Source organism: Lactuca virosa, chromosome 4 (assembly GCF_052849685.1).
Source record: "Lactuca virosa cultivar CGN04683 chromosome 4, Lactuca_virosa_CGN04683_v6, whole genome shotgun sequence".
NCBI lineage: Eukaryota > Viridiplantae > Streptophyta > Magnoliopsida > Asterales > Asteraceae > Lactuca > Lactuca virosa.
This window is the reverse complement of record NC_136429.1, coordinates 293568233-293593968: the sequence shown is the minus strand read 5'-3', so window position 1 is coordinate 293593968 and position 25736 is coordinate 293568233. Positions and strand designations below refer to the sequence as shown.

Sequence of the window (25736 nt, the reverse complement as noted above, 5' to 3'; positions counted from 1 at the left end):
CCCCCATAAAAGCATTTAAAATCATTTAAAAGGTTGATTAAGGGGTATGAACTCACCTGTAGTGAGTGGTTTGGATGAACGGATGGTATATGATGTTAAGTGTCAAGTGAAGACTTGAGCACACACACAGATCCTATTTAACATATAATGACACATATATGTATCTAATTAGTCAATTAACAACTAATTAAGCAAGTAAAGACACCCTAGGATATGGAAAACACTTTAATTCAAGTGCTAGAAGTACCAAAGGGTTGCATCTAAGGGGAGTATGGCCTCTCATTGGAGTTTAGGGCCAACATGGAGGCATCACATGAGTTTACGGCCAAGGGGTAAACCCCCATGAGTTTACGGCCGTAAACTCATGGTAATTTGTACCAAGTTGTGATATAAGGTCTTACAAGTCATTTGGAAGTGTTCTTATGTTCAAGTCTAAGCCTTAGGAAGGAATGGAAGCACATATGCACTACTTATTAGTGTTTACGGCCCAAGGTGATTGCCTTGGCCGTAAACACCATATGTTCTTGATTTTCTTTGATGTTAAGGTCCTATACTCTTCTTGGAAGTATTCTAGACTTGGTTCCAAGGCTTTGGAAGGGATTAGGGCTCATTTTTCCCCTTAATTAGGGTTTACGGCCCAAGGAGATTGCCTTGGCCGTAAACACCTTATGTTCTTGAGGAAAACTTGTTTTCAAGTCCTTGATTCAACATCCTAACTAACTAACAAGTATAGGATGTAGGTACTTACAGTATAGAAGCTTGTAAGGGTGATTACGGTCCAAGATCACTAGTGTGTGTTCTTGGTGTTCTTGGTGAATTGAAGAACACTTGAATATCTATCAAAATGGAATGATTTCATGGATGAAATCAAAGGGTTGTACTAGATAAAGTGTTGTAATAACAAATCAAAGGAAGAAATTCTTACATTTTTGGAAGATTAAGATGAAGATCTTGATGATAGTTGAGAGAGAATGGGAGTTCTTTGACTTGAAATGAAGGAAATGATGAAAAATGATGTAAACTCATGCTTAAAGCATGAGTTCACGGCCATGGATGAGTTTACGGCCCAAACTCATAAAGTTTGGCCGTAAACACCTCATGATGGGGTTTAAGCTTGATTTAGGTACAATGGATTCGAGCAGATACTTCCTAACACCCGATTCTTGAATATACTAGGCTTAGAACACTCAATTAGACTCTAAACAGTGCTAAATGATAGCAAAAACAAGTCTGACTTTGGTTGAATTGATTGACTGTACAAGATAGAAATTTCGGGTTGTCACAAATGTAACCCTAATCCTGCATACTATATAAAGTGGTATTTGGCACATGAAATGGCACTAGTGTGTGTGTAAACAAGAGTGGGCCAATTTCTAGTGTGCTTACTATTCTCTCAATTTTTCCAAGGTGGTTTTGGTGATTTGTGATTCCACTTGTGGCTTCCACACTATTGGGGCTAAGCTCTTAAAGATCAAGACTTCAAACTCCATCAAAAGGTATGTTATCTAACTAGGTTTTGTAGTATAGCTGCTTCATATACTTATCGTTAAATACAGTTCAGCATCAACGCACCAAACACATTGAGATGGATATTCACTTCGTGCATGATAAGGTTGCTACAGGTCTAATCTGTGTGCTTCATGTCCCATCATCTCTCCAGTACCCCGACATCTTCACCACGGGATTGCCTACATCCCTCTTTACAGATTTTCGATCAAGTTTGAGCATTCAGTCGAGACCTCCCACTCAAACTGCGGGAGTATATTAGTGTATATGTATTATTTTGTATTACATAACTCATTTATGTGTATTGTATTATAGTATTCATAACCCATTGGACCTCAAATGTACTTTGTATATATGCTATTAATTAACAGAAAATCATCATGGGGAAAACACCTTTGTTTGAGGTGTAACATCCGGATTTCCAAGCATGACGATTTGAGTATTTCTTCTTGAGTTGTAAGGAGGGACTCGACGAGTGGACGCCTAGACTCGTCGAGTAGGATCACGAATTGCTGACTGGATTAATGAAGGGACTCGACGAGTCGACGGGTGGACTCGACGAGTCCGCGCTGTGGATTGAAACCTTAATTCTCAGGGTTTGTGCCCTATTTAAAGGCCTTTATGGCCTCTATTTGCGGCCACTTCACCCCTGAGAAACCCTAGAGAGCAGAGAGATCGTTTGTGGTGCAAGAGGAAGGCTAATTCACCATTTCTTGTGTGTTTTAGCAAGAAGGAAGGAGGTAGAACAAGCTAAGCGGGTTGAGGAGCTTGGATCCACTTCTATTTGATCAGAGGAAGCTGTTGGAGGTAAAAATCTATGCCATTCTCGTGTTTATAATAATTCTAGTGAAATCTAGGGTTTTCTTTATGCCTCTTTTAGTTGAATCTGGAGTATGTGAGGTCCCAAGGCGAGATGGTTCATAGATATGGACCTTAAGAGGTCCAGAGAGTCCTTACCACTCTACTTTATGCCATAAATTTTGAGTTATGAGCCTAGGAGGCCATTTTAGAGGTTATTTCACCAAATGAAGCTTTGGTTGTGTTGCATGTGTACCAAGATTCGACCTTTACGTGATTATCATGCTTGGGAAGGTCAGATCTATAGATTAGAGAAGTAGATCTGACCTTAGAAGGTCATTTGTGTATGAACATGGAAGCAACTCGCCGAGTTCATAAGTGGACTCGACGAATCGAGTCGGGGTCGCCCCGCGATTCGTGACAAGAGGAACCCGTCGAGTGGAAGGATGACTCGACGATCCAAGAGAGGCTAGAAGGATTCAGAGGACCCGCATGGACTCGCCGAGTCGCCCGTGTGCACTCGACGAGTCGGGTCAAAGTTTGACCGTTTACTTTCGTTGACCTTAGGGTTCTGGTCAAGACTGATTCAAAAGAGTTCAGGGAGGGGTAGAATGGCCTTCTACCCAATCTTTAGAGATGAGACTATGAGAGAGTATTAATCGGGGATGTTATTTGAATGATAGGAGGAGGCTAGGTCGGGACGTTGAGCACGGGAGTTATCTGACTTCATCGAGGTGAGTCTTCTCACTATACTGTACCTGGAAGGGTACCTATGTGTAACCGGAAGGTCTTGTATGCTATGAGATGTATGTGTTATATGCTGTTATATAATATGTATGTGTTATGTGTGTTATGTATGATAAGGACCGGAAGGTCAAGATGTTATGGACCGGAAGGTCAAGATGACATGGACCGGAAGGTCGGGAGGTTACGGACCGGAAGGTCGATACGGGTAGGACTGGAAGGTCTACCGGGATTCGGGACGGAAGTCCCCTGAGACACTTGGATCGGAAGATCCTACAGAGTTATGGCCTGGAAAGGCGTATGTGTTGTATGTGGTATTTTGGGGAACTCACTAAGCATTGCTTACAGTTGCTGTGTTATGTGTTTCAGGTACTAGCGAGGATTGCGGGAAGGCGCCGGCATGATCCGTACACACTCATACAGATTATGTTTTGAGATTCTTGGATTTGTCTGTTATGATGACATTGGATACAGTTTGTTTGATATTGTTTTGATGATTGAAAATATGATTTAAAAATGAAAAATTGTTTTGAAAATTTACGTTGTTACAAGTTGATATCAGAGCCTTGGTTTGAGGGATTCGGATGCACCTTCGGGCGTATCTGAACTCAAACTGAGGATTTGAGAAAGTTTTTCATAAAAAGGAACAATTTTTCTAAAAGAGTAAAAGACTTTGAGAAAAGCAGAAAGGAGCAGTGTGTACGATCAGCCAGCGCCCGAACGGTGATTTCCCAAAATACCCTTACATTATGTACTATGAGATATGATATGATATGATATGCTATGCATGCTAGAGTAGGCTAGGTATCCATATTAGGACTAGAGTGGCCTGATTTGTGATGCCTTAGCCCAGGAGATTACTGTTGCTATGTGATGCTTCGAGAGTGAGTAGGTAGCAGTGAGGATCTTATGCGAGGTCTACCGAAGGGTAGCCTATGCTTAGCAAGGTGTAGAGTACTTGTGATCTGGGATCCTAGGAGGAGGACTTGGGATGAATACTGATGCGGTGTGAAAGGTAGTATAGGGCCCGTACTACTGAAAACACTGGATCAGTGAGCAGTCCAAGTAAGAATCCTTAGGGTACCAAGGAACAAGTAGGGTTGGGTGGTCGAGTGCGAGTATACTCGATCGAGTCTCTGGTATCTTCGTTTTGTGTTTCAGAGACATCATGGTTGGTACACCACACACACCGGAGAGCAGCTGTGTTAGCGATGATGAGATTCGCCGTATGATTCATGACGAGATGACCGTGGCGATCCGGAAGGCTAATCCGGAGGATGATAAGTAGCGGATTGAGAAGTGATGTCATGGTTCGAGTACCATGATAAGTAGCGGATTGAGAAGTGATGTCATGGTTCGAGTACCATGATAAGTAGCGGATTGAGAAGTGATGTCATGGTTCGAGTACCATGATAAGTAGCGGATTGAGAAGTGATGACATGGTTCGAGTACCATGATAAGTAGCGGATTAAGAAGTGATGTCATGGTTCGAGTACCATGATAAGTAGTGGATTGAGAAGTGACGTCATGGTTCGAGTACGTTGTAGCAGGTCGAGGGGTGATGTCATGGTTCGAGTGCCATGATGTGAGGTGAAATAAGAAGAGGGAACATGGTTCGAGTACCATGACTCGTAGAAGATTAAGAGGAGATAACATGGTGCAGGTACCATGATTCATAGCAGATCGAGAGGTGGCCACGTGGTTTGAGTACCATGATATGTGGCGGTTAGTATTTCTGGTTTTTACCGGTTATTCCGTGGGGATTGTCTAGACTGAGATCAGAGGTGAATGAGTATGGGGCCAGAAGGCCTTGATGAACTAGTTTTAGTGGAGCATCCCTTGAAAAGGGAAATCGAGTGAGCTCCGAGGGATTGTTGGTGATATGCCAGTTGGAGTCGCAAGACTCAGGGATGAGTAGGGATGGTGCGTTATGGGAGAATACGGTCTGGGCTGGGCGACCGGCCGATAGTGGAGAGGTCACTTTCTGTGACCTGAGTGGTGCTATTTCTATTTCCTGTGGGAGACGTAAGAGGTAATGAGATTTCGGTTTTTGAGTTTGGGGGTGAGCCCTGTGGGATTGCATGGATGGTGATCTCCAACCAGAGTATATGGCAGTAGATCTGCCGCGAGGTAAAGATATAGCTTGAACAGGTCGTCAGTGGGGGCTGAGATGGTCAAGGACCAGGATACACCCTAATTGAGTATATAGTAGGGAATGTGTTAGCTGCAGCGTCAGACGAACAAGAGGAGTATATGAGGGCGGTAGCCCTTATTGTCTTTGATGGGTATTAAAGTGGAAATATGGTTTCTGCTCTTATGATAAGTGGCGTGATGAAACGTTGGTTGAGGAGTCGATGATGAGGAGTACAGTAGATCATTACTTCCAGACTAAGAGTCAGAGTTAATACTGGACAGTTGGGAGGTCCGGTGATGGAATGGTGTGAGATTCTGAATGACTAGAGGCAGTCATGGTGGGAAGTTATGAGGATTTCATCTGAGTTTCAGGGCATTTGGAGCTGCTCGATCTCTGTCGGGAGATCATCGAGCGTTGCGTAGCACCTTCCAAGAGTAAGTGCGGTGATTACTGGTGGAAACAGTCGGTGTGATAGGTTGCTAGCACGCCGATTGGGGATGGTTCGAACCCTAAGTGGGGGAGAATCGGGTATTTTATTGAGGGGATCAGAGATTCGATCGAGAATGGTTAAGAGATCTGGATATAGAGACCGACGGTGCGAATTCATTGAGCCCAAGGTTGTTGGTGATTGAGACGAGGTGCAGAGCGAGATAATGCATGTGTTATGCTTGAAAAGGATGAGTGCCTCCACGGCAAGTGGCCGTGGATCGGAGACCTTGGGGTGAACGGAAATTCTTCAAGGTCATAATGGTGAATTCTAGATGGTTGGCTCGTAGGGTGAGTTCGGCGGTTGAGAAATTCTGGTTTAATAATGGGGCTGTTATTCAGCTTGGAAAGGGCAGAAGTTGATTAGACAACCAATTTCAGGTTGTGGAACAGGAAGATCAGTGGATGAGACGAGACGTCATGAGGTCCTATGAGGTGTATCGAGGTATCCAAATTTAATGCATTGGATTTCGGATAATTTTGAGTCTTGAGTGGAGACGGCAAGTGGTGGGTCAAGCATCGATGATTCCAGTGGGAGCCCTTTCGCTTAATGACAGCAAGTGAGATTGTCCAAGAATATGGATCGTAGCAGGGAAGGATGTTTTGTTATGATGGTTGCCGCCATATATAGTGATGCATCATTTGGGTAAGTGCATGCACCTATCTATGATTGATCCGCGGATTGTGAATCAGTCAGAGGTTGTTGTGATGCTACGGGAAGCCGTAGTACTCACTAGTCAGAGGTTGTTGTGATGCTACGGGAAGCCGTAGTACTCACTAGTCAGAGGTTGTTATGATGCTACGGGAAGCCATAGTACTCACTAGTCAGAGGTTGTTGTGATGCTACGGGAAGCCGTAGTACTCACTAGTCAGAGGTTGTTGTGATGCTACGGGAAGCCGTAGTACTCACAAGTCAGATGTTGTTTTGATGCTACGGGAAGCCGTAGTACTCACTAGTCAGAGGTTGTTGTGATGCTACGGGAAGCCGTAGTACTCACTAGTCAGAGGTTGTTGTGATGCTACGGGAAGCCGTAGTACTCACCAGTCAGTGAGAGGTTGTGGTGATACCGCGGGAAGCCGTAGTATTCACCAGTCAGTGAGAGGTTGATGTGATGCTACGGGAAGACGTGGTACACACTAGTCAGCGAGAAGTTGTCATGATAAGGTACTCTTTGATCAGAGCATGGCGCAGAAGAGTTTTAGGCATGGGGTGGCCCTAATTTATGAGTTTTTGGGAACCTGGTGGTCGGTCCAGGGGCGAGACCGGGGTCTCCTCAATGATAGGGAGTCATTATGTTCTGAGTAAGGTATGGTCATCACAATCCGAAATAATGGGATAAGTGAGGTACGCATGGGTTGCGGGAAATGAGTTCTGAGTTGAGTGCTTCGTTGGGACGAGTGGTTCCAACTCTGGGTCGGACCAAACTCTCGAGTTTGAGTTTGGCTCTGGTGGTGCGTTGGATATGCAAGATGAGATTCTGGATTCGGAGGTGAGTTCCATATGGAGGAGTATTGTTTGTCATCTGATGTCTTAGACATGTGTGGGTCAGTACTCGGGTACGGGAGGTACCGCAAGTCGCATGGAACGATGAGTAACAGATGATAGAGGTCGGGGTTGAGTCGATCTCCAGTTGGGGAGGTAGCATTCGCTTAGGGTTAAGCGAACTTCGTTATTTGTGTGTCACATTGGGCCGATGTGGCTATAGTAAGAAGAAAACCATGGAGACGGTTGGGATAATGCAACGGATGACCCTGGAGGTTCAACTGTTGGGTCGAGATCAGATCTGGTACTCAGTGTTAAAAAGGGATATGAGGGATGCAACCGAGGCTTATGATTTTAGATGTCTGAGGACTTCTGAGCGAGCACGATTCTCTTGTGTCATAGAACAGGATGTTGAAAGTTTATTGTTCGGATGGATTCTGATAGTAGTTTAGTGGATGAGCCCTGGTGGGATGTAAACCATTTCGTTTCTTGGGGCGTGATTCGGACTGTTTTGGTACGTTGGTATGAGCGATCGGTAGCCGATTGTCGGATTTTGTCTTGTGAGAATCAGAGGAGCAGGGAGTTATCAGGGTTTGATGTTCGAAGAGCGAATATCATGGTGATAGCGTGAGTGGAGGGTCTGGAGGCAGGCCAGGCCACTAGAGTTTCCCGATTCTGGGAAGGTTAGGAAGGGGTATTTTAGCAATAGAGGGGTCGGTTTTGTTCCAAATTTGGAGTTCCTGGTCGGATCCAGGTATTCATGGGGAAGGATATCGTTTTGGTGTGAGAACCTCTCAGTGGTGCTTTTCGAGTGTTTGGTTTCCATCTATGTGGGTGAGGAGCGATTTTGAGGGCGAAATCTATTTCAAGTGGGGGAGAATTGTAACATTCGGATTTCCAGGCATGACGATTTGAGTATTTCTTCTTGAGTTATAAGGAGGGACTCGACGAGTCGACGCCTAGACTCGTCGAGTAGGATCGCGAATTGCTGATTGGATTAATGAAGGGACTCGACGAGTCGATGGGTGGACTCGACGAGTCCGCGTTGTGGATTGAAACCCTAATTCTCGAGGTATGTGCCCTATTTAAAGGCCTTTATGGCCTCCATTTGCGGCCACTTCACCCCTGAGAAACCGTAGAGAGCAGAGAGATCGTTTGTGGTGCAAGAGGAAGGCTAATTCACCATTTCTTGTGTGTTTTAGCAAGAAGGAAGGAGGTAGAACAAGCTAAGCGGTTTGAGGAGCTTGGATCCACTTCTATTTGATCAGAGGAAGCTGTTGGAGGTAAAAATATGTGCCATTCTCGTGTTTATAATGATTCTAGTGAAATCTAGGGTTTTCTTTATGCCTCTTTTAGTTGAATCTGGAGTATGTGAGGTCCCAAGGCGAGATGGTTCATAGATCTGGACCTTAAGAGGTCCAGAGAGTCCTTACCACTCTACTTTATGCCATACCTTTTGAGTTATGAGCCTAGGAGGCCATTTTAGAGGTTATTTCACCAAAAGAAGCTTTGGGTGTGTTGCATGTGTACCAAGATTCGACCTTTACGTGATTATCATGCTTGGGAAGGTCAAATCTATAGATTAGAGAAGCAGATCTGACCTTAGAAGGTCATTTGTGTATGAATATGGAAGCAACTCGCCGAGTTCATAAGTGGACTCGACGAGTCGAGTCGGGGTTGCCCCGCGATTCGTGACAGGAGGAACCCGTCGAGTGGAAGGATGACTCGACGAGCCAAGAGAGGCTAGAAGGATTCAAAGGACCCGCATGGACTCGCCGAGTCGCCCGTGTGCACTCGACGAGTCGGGTCAAAGTTTGACCGTTGACCTTAGGGTTCTGGTCAAGACTCATTCAAGAGAGTTCACGGAGGGATAGAATGGCCTTCTACCCAATCTTTAGAGATGAGACTATGAGAGAGTATTGATCGGGGATGTTATTTGAATGATAGGAGGAGGCTAGGTCGGGACGTTGAGCACGAGAGTTATCCGACTTCATTGAGGTGAGTCTTCTCACTATACTGTACCTGGAAGGGTACCTATTTGTGAGCGGATGGTCTTGTATGCTATGAGATGTATGTATTATATGTTGTTATGTGATATGTATGTGTTATGTGTGTTATGTATGATAAGGACCGGAAGGTCAAGATGTTATGGACCGGAAGGTCAAGATGACATGGACCGGAAGGTCGGGAGGTTACGGACCGAAAGGTCGATATGGGTAGGACCGGAAGGTCTACCGGGATTCGGGATGGAAGTCCCCTGAGACACTTGGATCGGAAGATCCTACAGAGTTATGGCCTGGAAAGGCGTATGTGTTGTATGTGGTATTTTGGGGAACTCACTAAGCATTTATGCTTACAGTTGTTGTGTTATGTGTTTCAGGTACTAGCGAGGATCGCGGGAAGGCGCCGGCATGATCCGTACACACTCATAGAGATTATGTTTTGAGATTCTGGTATTTGTCTGTTATGATGACATTGGATACAGTTTGTTTGATATTGATTTGATGATTGAAAATATGATTTAAAAATAAAAAATTGTTTTGAAAATTTACGTTGTTACATCAGGCAATATTGTCTTTTTAGGTATGACAGGGACTCTGTGCGCAACAAAAACAAACAATAATGATGGTCCGAGTTAGAAAAAAAATAGAGACCAAATGTATAAATTACCTCAAACCATAGGGACGATTCGTGTAATTTACTCTTGTTTTTATTCTATGTTCGTATCACCATGACCGACATTATCCCTTCATTTATTTGGTAAGTTAGTAAACTTATGTGGGTCACCCCTTTATTTTTAGAGTAAATTACACGAATGGTTATTGACCTCAGGAGCCACCGGGGGTAGGTTATTGACCTCAGACTCGCAGTCCGAACCATCAGAAAAGCCTTCAGCCTGGTAATCATCCAAAGGGATTGGGTGATCATCTTCTGGCTCTGCTTCAAACCCTCCTCCATTACCTTGGTTAGGGAAGTACGGGTCGCCGTGGGGATGGAATCCATCCATGTTATCTACGCGAGAAAAGGGGTATAAGAAATAACTAAATAGACGTACTAATTAGATAATTATAAGATGATCTTTATCAGTTACTTCAATACTTGTTTAGTGCATACCAGTTATATGTACTCAAAACAGGATAGACCTTTGAATAAGTGACCCTAACTCGAAACCCACAACCAAACAAGGAACAGGGAGTAAAGCAAAGATTATAGATTCTAAGTCTGTGACATCCTAGTTACATATAACCTTAGCGTATCCACTTAGCAACTACTGCCCTACTGATAAAGACCTTTTTAGTTCGCACATAAGTAATTTATAGTAACACAAAATACTCCTATAGTATTTTAAGTTTATGTTCTGTTCTAATGTTTTCATTGTAGTAGTATTGGTAAGTTTTTAGACTTGTTGCCACATCACAACCATTCTCGGGCATATGCTAATCACTTCTCGGACCAACATAGTTGATCAGGCTATGTCACTCCCAGAACTGACCATACATCCCCGAGTCTACTTGTGATGTTCAACAATCGTAATACTTTTGTTCTGTCCTAGTGACACTGATTTTAGTATGAATGCAGGTATGTATACTTAGTTAAATATTTTGTTATTTAAAAGTATAAACTCTTGGTCAGAGTATTTTAATCCCGTTGTGTTTATAGTTTGTATATCTTTTATGGGTTGATATACTCGATTCACTATAAACTATGCTCTGATACCAATTTGTCACACCCCAAAACCGGAATGACGGAAACGTTCGGGGGTGGAGGACGTCATGTACAGTATCACAACAATGAATAGTAGTAAATAAGCAACAACATCATCCATTGCATTAATAATATAATTTCATACAAGTGTGTTCTGTGAAGTTTATAAGACACCAAAAATGTAAATAAAAAATAAGAGATGAGTCTTGAACGAGCTCCATCTTCTCAAAACCTGGCATCGGTACCTGTCTACTGATGACCTGAGAATACAAGTTATTTTGAAAGATTTTATCAGCTTTAAAGCTGGTGAGTTCATAAGCATTTTAGTGTCATTGTTTGTATCAAAGTGTTTGTAAGTACTTGATGTATAAGTTTGTAAATGTTTGTAATGTTTGTAAATGTTTGTATCTCCTAGAAAATCCTATATTTTCTACTAAACGTAGCCTTCTACCAAGGCATCAAATGAAATGTATGTTTGTTTCTTGTAAGTGTGTATATTTTCCCAAGTGTGACTATCATTAACCAAAAATATAGTTTTACATTACCTTTTATGTGAAAAGATCACAATGTGAATGCAATGGGGAAATAATAAAGTACTGTAGTGTTGTATTATAGTAACTACTGCTGTACTTTCTACCTTAAACCAATTGAAATTTAAGGTATGATGTGACCTGATTGTACCATACTATCGACTAATAACACGACGATGAAAGACGTCGGAAGAAATGACATTTGGCACCCGTAGACTTGCAAGTCCCACTGTAGCTAACAGCAAGGTGTAGGATAGTCAATCTAGTATAGATCTATACGCAAATTCACGTTCTCCCTCTAGGAGATTCTGGCTACAAATCGAGCCATGACAGGTGATGCCATGCCCCGAACGACGGTCCACATTTATGTTATTGTATATTTGTATATGTAATGTATGTACTAGCTGTATTGTATGTTCTCTCTATCTAGTATGTATATATGTTCTCTTAGTTTCTCATAATAGTATGTTCTCTTGTATAATGTATAGTATGTACTAGTTGTATTGTATGTTCTCTCTGTCTAGTATGTATGTATGTTCTCTTAGTTTCTCATAATAGTATGTATTGACTCATGTATGAACTCACTCTTTGTATGTTTCATTGTTCTTGTAATAGTATTAGTAACTTCCTAAACTATACTTATTATAGTTTACTAGTAATGTTGTTTGTATAAACGAACATGATTGTATACCCTTGCTACCCAAAGGTATTGAACTGAATGAAGGAACTTTTATATCTATATACATATACATGATATATAACTAAGCTTCAAACGACCTTCGGACAAACAACCGATACCCTAAGTCCACAACCAAACGAGGAACAGGAAGTAAGGTGAGCTATCAGTCCTAAATCCTTTCAATCCTACTTATATAACTATATCTATATAGATACACATTTGACAAAATATAAGTTTAAAAGAGTTTAATCAAAGTATTTAACATGTAAAAGAGTTTGTAAAACGATTTGAAGTAGTTTGTTTAATAACACGGTTTGAAAAGTAAGAAAATCCACTTCTTGGTAGTTATTAATCACATGTGATTGATATAATAACTATAATAATTCAACTTGTATTCCCCCCCATAAAAGCATTTAAAATCATTTAAAAGGTTGATTAAGGGGTATGAACTCACCTGTAGTGAGTGGTTTGGATGAACGGATATTATAGGATGCTAAGTGTCAAGTGAAGACTTGAGCACACACACGGATCCTATTTAACATATAATGACACATATATGTATCTAATTAGTCAATTAACAGCTAATTAAGCAAGTAAAGACACCCTAGGACATGGAAAACACTTTAATTCAAGTGCTAGAAGTACCAAAGGGTTGCATCTAAGGGGAGTATGGCCTCTCATTGGAGTTTAGGGCCAACATGGAGGCATCACATGAGTTTACGGCCAAGGGGTAAACCCCCATGAGTTTACGGCCGCAAACTCATGGTAATTTGTACCAAGTTGTGATATAAGGTCTTACAAGTCATTTGGAAGTGTTCTTATGTTCAAGTCTAAGCCTTAGGAAGGAATGGAAGCACATATGCACTACTTATTAGTGTTTACGGCCCAAGGTGATTGCCTTGGCCGTAAACACCATATGTTCTTGATTTTCTTTGATGTTAAGGTCCTATACTCTTCTTGGAAGTATTCTAGACTTGGTTCCAAGGCTTTGGAAGGGATTAGGGCTCATTTTGCCCCCTTAATTAGGGTTTACGGCCCAAGGAGATTGCCTTGGCCGTAAACACCTTATGTTCTTGAGGAAAACTTGTTTTCAAGTCCTTGATTCAACATCCTAACTAACTAACAAGTATAGGAGGTAGGTACTTACAATATAGAAGCTTGTAAGGGTGATTACGGTCCAAGAACACTAGTGTATGTTCTTGGTGTTCTTGGTGAATTGAAGAACACTTGAAGATCTATCAAAATGGAATGATTTCATGGATGAAATCAAAGGGTTGTACTAGATAAAGTGTTGTAATACCAAATCAAAGGAATAAATTCTTACATTTTTGGAAGATTAATATGAAGATCTTGATGATAGTTGAGAGAGAATGGGAGTTCTTTGACTTGGAATGAAGGAAATGATGAAAAATGATGTAAACTCATGCTTAAAGCATGAGTTCACGGCCATGGATGAGTTTACGGCCCAAACTCATAAAGTTTTGCCGTAAACACCTCATAATGGGGTTTAAGATTGATTTAGGTACAATGGATTCAAGCAGATACTTCCTAACACCCGATTCTTGAATATACTAGGCTTAGAACACTCAATTAGACTCTAAACAGTGTTAAATGATAGCAGAAACAAGTCTGACTTTGGTTGAATTGATTGACTGTACAAGATAGAAATTTCGGGTTGTCACAAATGTAACCCTAATCCTGCATACTATATAAAGAGGTATTTGACACATGAAATGGCACTAGTGTGTGTGTAAACAAGAGTGGGCCAATTTCTAGTGTGCTTACTATTCTCTCAATTTTTCCAATGTGGTTTTGGTGATTTGTGATTCCACTTGTGGCTTCCACACTATTGGGGCTAAGCTCTTAAAGATCAAGACTTCAAACTCCACCAAAAGGTATGTTATCTAACTAGGCTTTTGTAGTATAGTTGCCTCATATACTTATCGTTAAATACAGTTCAGCATCAACGCACCAAACACATTGAGATGGATATTCACTTCGTGCATGATAAGGTTGCTACAGGTCTAATCCGTGTGCTTCATGTCCCATCATCTCTCCAGTACCACGACATCTTCACCACGAGATTGCCTACATCCCTCTTTACAGATTTTCGATCAAGTTTGAGCATTCAGTCGAGACCTCCCACTCAAACTGCGGGAGCATATTAGTGTATATGTATTATTTTGTATTACATAACTCATTTATGTGTATTGTATTATAGTATTCATAGCCCATTGGACCTCAAATGTACTTTGTATATATGTTATTAATTAACAGAAAATCATTATGGGGAAAACACCTTTGTTTCAGGCAATATTGTCTTTTTAGGTATGACAGGGACTCTGTGCGCAACAAAAACAAACAATAATGATGGTCCGAGTTAGAAAAAAAATAAAGACCAAATGTATAAATTACCTCAAACCATAGGGACGATTCGTGTAATTTACTCTTGTTTTTATTCTATGTTCGTATCACCATGACCGACATTATCCCTTCATTTATTTGGTAAGTTAGTAAACTTATGTGGGCCACCCCTTTATTTTTAGAGTAAATTACACGAATGGTCCTTGTGGTATGGTGTAATTTGGACTCTTGATCCCTAATTTTTTTTCTTAACTCCGAAGGTCCTTAAAATGTAATTTTGTTGCGCGTTTTGTCCCTGCCAAACCTGAAAAGTCTATTTTGCCCTTAATGATATATCTTTATTTTGTTAATTTTTTTTATTACTTCAGCCATCAGTAAATAAAACTAATTATTAATAATTGTTTTGTATGGACCCACCCCAACTTATTCTTCTTCCCTTCCCAATGGAGGAAGACTATCCTGTTTCCCGGCGTCAGCTCCGGTCACCATCTTCAGCCACATATCCGGCACCAAAGAAATCACCATAAAGTCAACACAAACTACCTAATATTCAACCATAAATATGAAATAAATCTAAAATCAAAGCAACACCTCAAATACAAAACAAAATCCAATCTACAACCCACATCCAAAACTAAAATCTCCAGGAAAAACTCACAAATACAATCTAAATGAAACCCATAAATTGAGTTTTTCCATCTGAACCCAGAAATCAAAATCGAAATTGAAATCAAAAGCATACTATGACCACAAAAATCGAAATGTTCTAAATTTAATCGATGATGAATCCTAGAAATTAACCATGATCTCGAAGACAAAGATCAATGTTTGTGAAGATGAAGAGCATCGATGATAGGGGTACACTCTAATACCTTAAATTCGAGTTTGCAAGTTGAGTCAGCAACCTAATGAAAAAACGAATCACAAATCATGAACCAAATGCTTCATATTCTAATATACCCAGATCACCAAGAGAGTTAGGAGACATATCTTTAATCTTGTGATTTTAGGGCTCCGTCTTTAGTTTCATTCGACCATAATACACATCAAGAATGGTAAGGAAATAAATGGAAGGGAAACAGATGGACCGGTTCATGGGGCAACATCTGAAGCAGTTGTGGAACCCTAAAACCACCAACATTTGTCCAGAGGTCGACGGTGGTCCAAGCAGTAGTGGAAGGTCGCTAACACAACCTCTAATGTAGGGATTGAGCAGGGGTGTGGAGCCCTAAGCTCCAATATCACCCCTTCTTCTCGATCGAGGTGAAGAAGGTGATGGTGTTGATGCAGGAGTTAGGCTTTCCGGCGAGAGAAATTGATGTCCGACGTGAAAATGGTAAGGAGGTGGTTGAGAGCTTTCCGAAAAAGGTAAAGGAGGGGGAGCTTTTTGGTGGTGGTAGGGGTGGGGATGAGGGAAGAAGGAGTATGTAGTGGTGGTAGCCAATTGTTTCTAGAAGAAATCGGTAGATGGTGATGATTAAGGATGATGAGTGGGAATAGTGAAGGTAAAGGGTGTGACCCGATTGTTTTTAACAATAAATAAGAAATAAATAATTAAATAAGAAATAAAAATGACAAATTAGTCGACACGTAAAAAAAATACATTTTAGGGACCATCCGAATTAAGAAAAAGAACTAACAACCAAACACAAAGATTAACCAAACCACATGGACCATTCTTGTAATCTACTCTCTTTTTAACCTTCAATACCGTTCTTTTAGGGCAATCGAAAGGAATTGGGCGGTAAAAATCAATTCGCAGCCACGTTTCTTCAAACCCTAACTACTGTAAACCCTATTTAATCCCGTATGTCTCTCATAGCTTCAGCATCACAAGTATACATCTCGATTTGTTGTTTTCGGCGATCAACACACACTAAAATCCATGTCGATGTCTCTTCAAGGTAAGACGGAGTTGATTTTGCTAATCTATTGGATTCTATCTCCTTATTTCGAAACAATTAATCTCAGAATCCATGGATTTATTTAGATCGATTTGCTTCTCTTTTTGGGAAAATACAATTTTGCATCTGTTTTACCCTCTCTTTGGGATTAAAATCGAGATTATTCAAGGAGATATAACTGATGCATATAGCTAATTACAGGATGGCTTACCAACGCATTGCATTTCATTGGATTGCATTAGTGTCAAATGGTCCTTCCCATATTCTTTCTCATTTCATAAAACTTTCCGTTGTTCTTTGACAGTTTTGTTTATTGCGTTTGAAAACATTGGTTATTTCTTTGAATTGGCAAATGATGTAATTTCAGTTTTATGCTTAACACACTGATTAAACCATGGTGACTAAAAACTCCGCTTATTATCTGATGCCAATATCTTTTCATCATTTACTTCTAGAGTGAATTAGTTCTACGATTATATCATGTTTTTAGTCGTTTTTGTTGGATTTGGAAAGCAAATGATGCGACACATCAATCTTATACTACACACTGAATATTTTCATGTAGAAAACAACTCTCAATTATCTTCTGATGCTTTTCATGTTTATAAACAAATGATTTTTGGTTTTGAAAAGGTATAATTTTTTTTTTGTAATTTTATCATTCAATTTACATTGAATGAATAATTTCGATGATGTGATTCAGCAGACGGGCGGTCTGAAATGATGCCATGTTGATTGTCTGCATAATATCCTCAACGAGGATTCGAATTCTGAGATTTTTAATGTAAGTCGATGTAGACTTTATTTGATTGTTTTTCGTGTTAGATTTTAATGATTTTTAAATTTTCATGAGCTGCTGTGATGAATATGCAATTTTTATATGTCTGGACTTATGAGACATTGTCTGTGAAATGATGCGCATACTTCTGAGCTTCAAATGATCCATTTTATAACAAAAATAGAATTTTAAAAATGAGAAATTAATCTTGAGTTGGATTTTTTAATAAAGGGCTGCTGTGATTATAAATAAAAAGATTTAATATCTGAATGCTATTTCGATGGCATGATAGACGCTTTTACACCCATAGAATATGAGCACCCATGTATCAAAATTTTCAAATAACAAACGTTTTATATATTGCTTCATAATTTGTTACAATTTGGCTATTCTTGGTGCTTACTTGTTTATTTTGAACGTATTTAAATAACTTTGGATGAGCTTTATTGATGTTGTTGCAGTGATTATAAAAAATTCCTCGTTCTGAAAGCCATAGCCATGGCATGACAGACACTTTACACCCATAGAATATGAGCAACGTTACTTAAAGAATTTTTATGTATAATAAATTAAATCAATTCGTATTATTGCTGGTTTAAATTTGTTTAATTTGTTTTTGTTAAAGGAATTGATACAATACGAATGGTCAGTAGTTGTATATATGTATTACTGACCTTGACGTAAATTCCTAAAACCTAATGCAATATGGTGGTGTTTAATTTGTTTGTTTTTTTTAAGTAGTGACTATGCACACTTTTATATCAATTATTTTAGATAAAAATTTTAAAGTTTTTCTTAATTTGGAAAATTGTGTTTTTATTGCTTTAACATTTTTGATATCACTTTTTCAATGAGTAGCTAATAATGATTTGAATGTTAGACTTATATATCTATAAACTCAAGTAAAACACTTTATGTTTTTGTAGAATTTTAAAAAAAACATTATAAATCGTTTGATGGAACATTGAAAATGTTTGCGGTCAAGGGTATGATAATGAGGCAAATAAGAAAGATAAACATGAGGGTGTTCAAAAACGATTGTCTGATATATAAATAGACCTTTGGAAACAAGTCACTAAGAACAAATGATTTTGATTATAAGATGTGTAGATATGGGAAGTGTTTCATTAAAAGTAGATTAGGTCTTTTTAATGTTTTACAAGATGCTTTAAAATCTTTTGATTTGAATACAAATTAGGTTTGTGGTTAAAATGTATGATAACGAGACAACTAAGAAAACTAAAGATGAAGGCATTCAAAAATGAATGCTTGATATAAAAAATAGAGCTCTTTATGTCTTGTAGATGTTAGTTTAAATTTAGTTTTGTATGATATAACAAAATCTTTTCATGACACAAGTTGTTTTTGGTACATGTCAAACGGTTTATAATGTTATTTTCAATTCTACAAAAATACGAAGTGTTTTACTTGAGTTTCTACATTATCTAACACTTAAATCATTATCAGCTACTCGTATGGACGAGCAACAGAACCGATCTGGCTGTAACAGAAGTTGGCCGAAATTAAGAAACGAACCGAATCACTGGTTCTATCGGTTTCGGTTCTACTGGTTTTTGGTTCCTATTGGTTCTTGCCGTGTCTTCAATGTTGGAACCCGTCCTCGAGAAATAGCAACATACGGTTCCGGTTTTTGCCGGTTCCACTGGTTTCGGTTCTAAAAGTTATGGTTCCTACCGATTCCCGGTTCCAAAAATCCCCAAGAATATTGTCCCGATGCCGGTCCGATTGGTTCTATCCGAAACCGGTTCCGGCCGGTTCCCCGGTCCAAATGTTCATCCCTAGCTACTCGCTAGGAAAATCGTGTTAAAGTAATAAAAACACAATTTTTCCAAAATAGAAAAACCTTTAAAAAATTATCAAAGAAGTGATGATGCAAAACTATGTAGAGATGCAAAATCACTAGTAAATGGATAATTTTTTTGTTTTGAATTTTTTTTAAGTTTAGTTATAAAATTTCATATAAAATTAATTTGGCAAAGTAATAAATTAATAAATTACAATCCAAAGAAATGCTTTTTGATGTTGCCATAAAAAAATTTAAAGAAGCTGATTAATTATTTTGAAGAATATAGGGAAAGTGGATTTGATTTTGCAATTGGTGAAGCTAAAAAAAATACTAACAAATAGTTTGAAGGGTTAATGTCATTATAACCTAACCAACTATTTACTTTTTACTCATTTTGTCACTAAACATTTTTTTATGTGTTATAGATTACTCAACTTGTAAATTTAACGTCAAAGAAGCCATTTTCAAATTTATGATCGGGTAAGGAGGTTATAAATTAAAATATGATAGAAAGATAAAAGATAAATAATATATATATTAAAATTGGACAATGCTAATAGGAGTTTTTGACCATAATAGGGTAGTTGAAATTTTTTTTACCATTTTAGTGTTCTTTCAAAACTATTTACAACTATTTACAGTTTTAGTGTTTTGCTCATTTTTCTTTATTTTTTAGTTTCCTTTTCAGTTTTTTTTTTAATTTAAATATCTTATTTTTCTTTTTTTCTTTTTTATTCTGTTTTTCTCATTTATCTTTACATTTTAGTTTTTTTTCAGTTTTTTTAATTTAAATATGTTATTTTTCTTTTTTTTCTTTTTTATTCCACCTTTTTATTATTTTTATATATATTTTTTTAAATGACAACTTTCATTTTAGTTTTTTTTTAACCTTTTTTTACTGTTTTTTTTAATAAATGTTTTTTTATCTATTTTTTTCTGTTTTATATAAATATCTGTTTTTCTTATACAACATTTTTACCATCAAATTTTAGCCTCAACATTAAAAAATCATCAAAAACCACCACTATAATCAAATTTTAAGGTGCAAAAATTCCAACATTCACATACAATGTTTTTAAAGTGAAAAAAAAGACATCTCAACATTGTTTCTTACAAAAAAAACACCACAAAAAAACATTGTTTATTACAAAAAGAAAAACATCACAATTAGCTTGATCTTGAACCGGTAAAAAATCATTACCTGTAAAAAAAAGAAAAAAAATAATAAGAGAATAACCATAACAAATACCATAAAAATATTATTTTTTAAAATTACTTTGGCATAGACGGACATCGTTTTCGATTATGTCCTGGTTGCCTACAAATTCCACAAAGATTGGCATTTCTTCCTTCTTTAAATTATCTTGGCATAGGCGGACATCAAGGACGACCTTTTTTATTTCGTAATAGTTCTAAATTTGGAAGTAATTCATTAAATGGTGATTGTGGCCAATACGCTTCATGAGGAAGCAGGGAGAACTCAGATGCCCAAGTAGCATAATAGTATTTAATCGAGTAACATCTATCAACATATTGCCAACTATTCAAAGAGAGTTTGGCACATGCACTCAAGACATGAGAACAAGGATATTTAAATCACCGGTCGACAATAGTGAAACCCTTTGATAGAGGGAGCAAAAGCCCAAAAAGCACGCCTAAATTCAACTTCATCCACATCGTTCGATCTTGAAACACACCATTCAACTATAGTTCCTGGATTGAACTTTTGAAGTGCGCCTAGATATTTTGGTAAAGCGACATAAGACTCTTCCCAGTTTCCAATTGGAATCTAGAAGCAAATAGAAAACTTATAAATCGGAGTCAAAATCGATAATTTTGCATACCTTGCAGATCTCCGGCAACGAGGGAGGAGGCGCAGGCAGCCGGTGACGATGGAGGAGGTGCAAGCGGCCGACGATGGTGGACGATGCGACGACAGAACTGGAGGTGGAGCCCTAGCTGCGTTTACGATTTTTTTTTTTCTGATTGTTCTCGTTCCAACGTTCCAGGGACAAAGGGACAAAAAGGTGTGTTTTTTTTTAAACAATAATATTAGTATTAAATATAAGGTAATACTATTTTGGCAAATATTTTTGAAACAGTAAATATTTTTTCCGTTAACACTATTATGGTTAAAAACTCCGCTAAACAACACTAATATGGTAAATATTTTTTCCGTTAACACTATTATGGTTAAAAACTCCGCTAATAGTGAAGTATGTGGTTTTTTTGGAAGAAATAGTCATTCGTTTATAGTGGTCTGTGCTTTTTGGCTTTCTTGCTGTGCATTTCTCTTCTGGGCAGTTTATGCCATTTTCTACTAACTTTGTCGCCACATGTTTGTAACGTATTTTCTTTACTGTTTTCCTAGTCAATCATATTTCGATTGGTGTAATTGTTTTCCAGTATTTGTTTCAACGACATTCATTTTCTCTTTTTGTTTCGATCTATCGTTCTCTTCCTTCTCCGTTTCTTGGTAAGATCTTCCCAATGTCTTCTATTTTTTTGCTTTTCCCTTTTCGGCGGTTCTTCGGATAAATTTTTTTTGGGTTTCTTTTGTTATGTCTGCCCATTGTAAGCGGGGGTATGCTGCTGTTGGGTCCTCTTCTATTGGGGCTGATGTTGCTTCTTCTTCGGATGTTGCTGTTGCACCTATTGTTCGTTGTAGTCGACAGTCTCCATGAATGCGGTCCGCTGATGTTCTTCCCGACTATGTCGATTTTGGTAACTGTGACTGTGTTTGCGAATATTGTGGCGCCTATTTTTGGTTTGTTGAAAGGAACTTGAAGCTATCGACAACTCATCACCCGAGATATAGTTGTTGCAAATCTGGTGATGTTATCCTTCCGTATCCTTCTAGGTTTCCAGCCGAATATGTTTCCCTTTTTGATAATGTTCGTTTTTTGAGGGATACTAGAGCTTATAATAACATGTTTTCTATGACATCCTTTAGAGCTAATGTAGATGAGGATATAAATAACAGTCGTGGCCCCTATGTCTTTAAGGTTTTAGGACAGATTAGTCATAAAATTGGGTCACTTTGCCCTGATGTTATCAAGGGACCTAGGTTTTTTCACCTGTATTTGTTTGATACTGAGAATGAGGTGAGCAACAGGTTTGGAGCCTCTTTGACAATCCCAGAAAAAGTAAGTTGGATGAGGGTATAGTTACTTTTCTGATAACCTTTTTGAAGGACAACAATGAATATGTGCGTACGTTCAAAACTGCAAAACAACTTGCTGATGAGATGAACATACCATCATATTCTGTTCGTTTATTTAACGATGTTCCCAACCGTAGGTATGACCTACCTTCTCCTGGATCCTTGGGTTGCATTGTCACGGGTGATGATAGTAATAGTACATGTTATGATATTGTGGTCCACTCCAGTTTTGATTGTCCGCAACATATTAGTAAACTTCATCCTACCTATATGCCCCTGCAATATCCTATTTTGTTTCCATATGGTGAGGCAGGTTGGTCTCCGCGTTTGAAGTTGGGTAATCGGACCGGTGTGAATGCAAGGAATCTTACTGTGAATATGTATTACGCATAACAGATTCTCTGTCGCCAACACATATGGTCTACCATTTTGAATTCGTCTCGACTATTTCAGCAGTATTTAGTAGATGCATATACTTGTATTGAGGAGGGACGTTTGGAATTTATCGCCACACATCAAGACAACCTTCGTTCCGAATACGTACGCGGTCTATTCGATGCGCTTTTAAAGGGTGATAGGGAAGCTCGCTCCGTCGGAAAATGCGTCTTCTTGCCAACATTTTTCATCGGTGGTTCTCGGTACATGTATAGTCACTATCAAAATGCACTTGTCATTTGTAGGGTATATGGGAATCCGCAATATTTCATCACATTCACCTACAATGTCAAATGGCCAGAAATAACGCGTTACATGGATGCGCATGGTCAGAGAGATCCGCACAGTAGGGCATATATCATTGCTAGAGCTTTTAAGCTGAAGGTTCAGTCGTTTATAAAATTTTTAAAGGACGACAAACCTTTTGGGGAAATTGATGCATGTATGTTACTGTCTCACTATCACTTAAGTTCTTATTGTCATTTTTATTATTTTACCCTTTGTTTACATTGCAGTTTTCTACAAATGTGTTTCTGGTAATTATTTTTTAAAATTTGTTTTGACATTAAAATGTCGTCTATAGAGATCTGCTGTGCAGAGTGACTCCGAACGAGGTCTATCGTATCACCAACACATACCCTTTTCGCATACATACCACTACTATTTATGCTGCTATAATTGTCACTGCTAACAAACATTCCTGTTTATTGCATATATATTCCTATTTATACATCCGAACATCAATCTTTTAATGTCCTTATTATGTTCATCTATACTAAAAAGTTACTTTCATGGTTGTGCTCCTATCAGAAAAGAGCAGCCAATCATGAATAGCATATCCGACTTGAAATGCGATGGCATTAGAGGTCCTATACAGGTTAGAATAATTCGCAAATGGAAACATGAAGTTCGTCGGTATGAGCCGTGGTACGTAGTTGTCGACAGATTCGTAAGTCCATGAAAACCAACATTTATTTTTTGTACAGGTTACTCATACTCTTTATTATATCTATTTCTGTGATAGGGAGATGCCATACAAACCCTTGTGTTGGGTGACAAACGGTGGGAGGGTATTTCTGTTGATAGATGTGTTCAAACATCTACTCTGGACAACCTACGCTTCATAATAGTCGATATTGAAGGATCGAAAACCGTCCCACAAACAACAATTTCAGCAACTCCATTACAGGTTCCAATAACTAGGTCTGCATTACAACACAGCACACCAGACAGAGTCACAACAGCAGTACACACCGCACGCAGTTTATCGTTCAACACAAACGGTATGTATACAAACACTGATATCAATACTTACTAAACCGCATTCGCTTTTATGTCATTTTTTATGTATTTCAGATGAAGCAACACCATCAGCAGATGGGAAGCGTACCCGCGAGAAATAAATCACGAAACACAAAGTCATTCTATCGTGTTCTGTTCCTTCGGCTTTTTTTGCTTACTACAACGCCCTCTAAAAACATTGGTCTTTTGGTGTCTCAATGACAAACCAATATGTAGTAACATTCTCGCTTTGGAACCCTATATGAAATCCACTGCTTTTGTACGTTTTTTATGGGAATGCCACACATACAAGAGGCAATCCTTTCCAAAATTTAATAATATAACTCTTTATAAAAGTCAACAGAAACAAGAATTACAGCCACTAGAAAGAAAAGAATTAATAGTCGTTAGATATTGGAAAATTTTCAAGTTATATAACTTAATTCCCCATACAAAAGAAAATGTAACAACACTCTTCCAAGCACGTGTGATATAATGATGTCTTATTACTCTGCGTGCAACCATCAAACACGTAAGCACGTTATATTAATGCCTCCTTTCAAATTATACAAAAAAAACAACAATATATCATAATACAAACCACACAACTTTAGCAGTAGATTAAAAATAAATCCGCTTTGTGAATATTAAGTTATTATAAATACACTTATTATTATTTTTTCTCCTTTTTTAATGTTTAAGTTCCATATGAGGACGTCTTTTTTTCTTCATCTACCAATAAAAAAACATAAATAACGGAAACACAGAATAACCACAATAACTATAAAATCACTTATATACAATTTTTTAACTTACTCATAATTTAATAAAAATAAATAACTTTCTTCTATACCGAAACAGGAGCACACTCCATCTAAATACCACTTTCCAATAAAATGATCATAATCTATTATGTACGTTTCTACAAAGACTCACATTTAATGCCAAAGAAAAATTGAATAGAAATTACAAAGAAATAAATACATAATATTGTTGTAATCTACCCTTACACCATCTTCAATAAACACATTGATAGTCTTTAATTGCAGTCGACCTTCTGTGTCAAAACAACCCATCGACTTCACTTCCGAAATGATGAACAATTTCTTCATGGCAACTTGAAATGTCATTAACATTAACAACCCATCTATAAATCCATTAACCCCATTACCTCTTTACGCCTCATCCACTCACAGCATCAGTAAAACAAAAAATGAAACCAGCAGAAATGGAGAACATCATTCACGTCCCCATCTATAAATCCATTAACCCCATTACCTCTTTAGGTAGTGAAGGGTAATGTGATATGAAATATAATGATGAGAGGTCATGACTTTAATAGTACTAATGTACTAACGATCTAGTCATCTAGTAGGGTATTGAGGACGGCCACGAACTATTGTAGACAATTCTGGTGAAACATGGACATGATTGCAACCTGTAGGTATTTATAAGCCATACATGGGCAGATTTACAACCTGTAGGTGTTAATTAACCATACATGGAAAGGTCTTTGACATGTAGATGTTAGACAGACCTTACACAGGCGGGTCTTCGACCTGTAGGTGATAAATGAATTGCACATGGGCAGGTCTTCGACATGTAGATGTTAATGAACTATAATTTCATGTGGGTACTCTATTTACCCCATGGTTGCCTTAATGGCATATATTGCTAAGGAATCCCTAAAGCGGTATTGTCTACTCAGAGATCCTTTAGTAGAGTCAAAGAGTGAGAATAATGGGAATGAGTAATTGGGTTATTTGTTCGATGCAAAATATATAATTAAAACTAATTAATTATAATATTGTGGGTTGAAAACCCGATTTGCTCACCAAACTCCCAAGTCTGACCCACTTAGTTTCTTTGTATCACAGGAAGCGGTACGAAGTTACATGGATAGTGATGTTTGGATCTGATGAGAGAATTTGAGGAGATG

General features: G+C 38.4%; 1 protein-coding gene and 4 non-coding genes across 10 annotated transcripts; all 5 read left to right on the top strand.

Annotated features, from left to right (window-relative positions):
* The first annotated feature begins 16142 nt into the window (after nt 1-16142).
* LOC145108396 (uncharacterized) lies at nt 16143-24153 on the top strand. Of its 6 annotated transcripts, XR_013708234.1 has the most exons (7): nt 16143-16333; nt 17040-17117; nt 18579-20667; nt 20770-20945; nt 23327-23443; nt 23541-23799; nt 23873-24153. XR_013708234.1 is itself a non-coding variant. In XM_079045419.1 (5 exons), exons 3-5 carry the CDS (start codon nt 23343-23345, stop codon nt 23917-23919), a joined length of 429 nt encoding a protein of 142 aa, XP_078901545.1. In that variant the 5' UTR covers nt 19975-20667; nt 20770-20945; nt 23327-23342; the 3' UTR covers nt 23920-24153. The 6 variants fall into 6 exon arrangements, 4 of the variants coding, with proteins under 4 accessions (XP_078901545.1, XP_078901546.1, XP_078901544.1 ...); XM_079045419.1 differs by lacking the exons at nt 16143-16333; nt 17040-17117 and having other exon boundaries at nt 19975-20667; nt 23327-23465; XM_079045420.1 differs by lacking the exons at nt 16143-16333; nt 17040-17117; nt 18579-20667; nt 20770-20945 and adding exons at nt 21250-21766; nt 21872-22958 and having other exon boundaries at nt 23327-23465.
* Nucleotides 16678-16765, top strand: LOC145110536 (small nucleolar RNA R16). The gene has a single exon (XR_013709913.1). It is a non-coding gene; the product is annotated as a small nucleolar RNA R16 (small nucleolar RNA).
* Nucleotides 16842-16930, top strand: LOC145110538 (small nucleolar RNA R16). The gene has a single exon (XR_013709915.1). It is a non-coding gene; the product is annotated as a small nucleolar RNA R16 (small nucleolar RNA).
* Nucleotides 17341-17433, top strand: LOC145110558 (small nucleolar RNA snoR8a). The gene has a single exon (XR_013709935.1). It is a non-coding gene; the product is annotated as a small nucleolar RNA snoR8a (small nucleolar RNA).
* LOC145110556 (small nucleolar RNA snoR8a) lies at nt 17563-17651 on the top strand. The gene has a single exon (XR_013709933.1). It is a non-coding gene; the product is annotated as a small nucleolar RNA snoR8a (small nucleolar RNA).
* Nucleotides 24154-25736: the final 1583 nt, after the last annotated feature.

What these genes read in the sequence shown, in the direction of transcription:
- LOC145108396 (XM_079045417.1), top strand. Translation starts at nt 23,268, where the DNA reads ATGTCCTTATTATGTTCATCTATACTAAAAAGTTACTTTCATGGTTGT. An exon ending in ACGTAGTTGTCGACAGATTC is followed by an intron (nt 23,466 to 23,540) that starts GTAAGTCCATGA and finishes TTTCTGTGATAG; the next exon opens with GGAGATGCCATACAAACCCT. An exon ending in TTTATCGTTCAACACAAACG is followed by an intron (nt 23,800 to 23,872) that starts GTATGTATACAA and finishes TATGTATTTCAG; the next exon opens with ATGAAGCAACACCATCAGCA.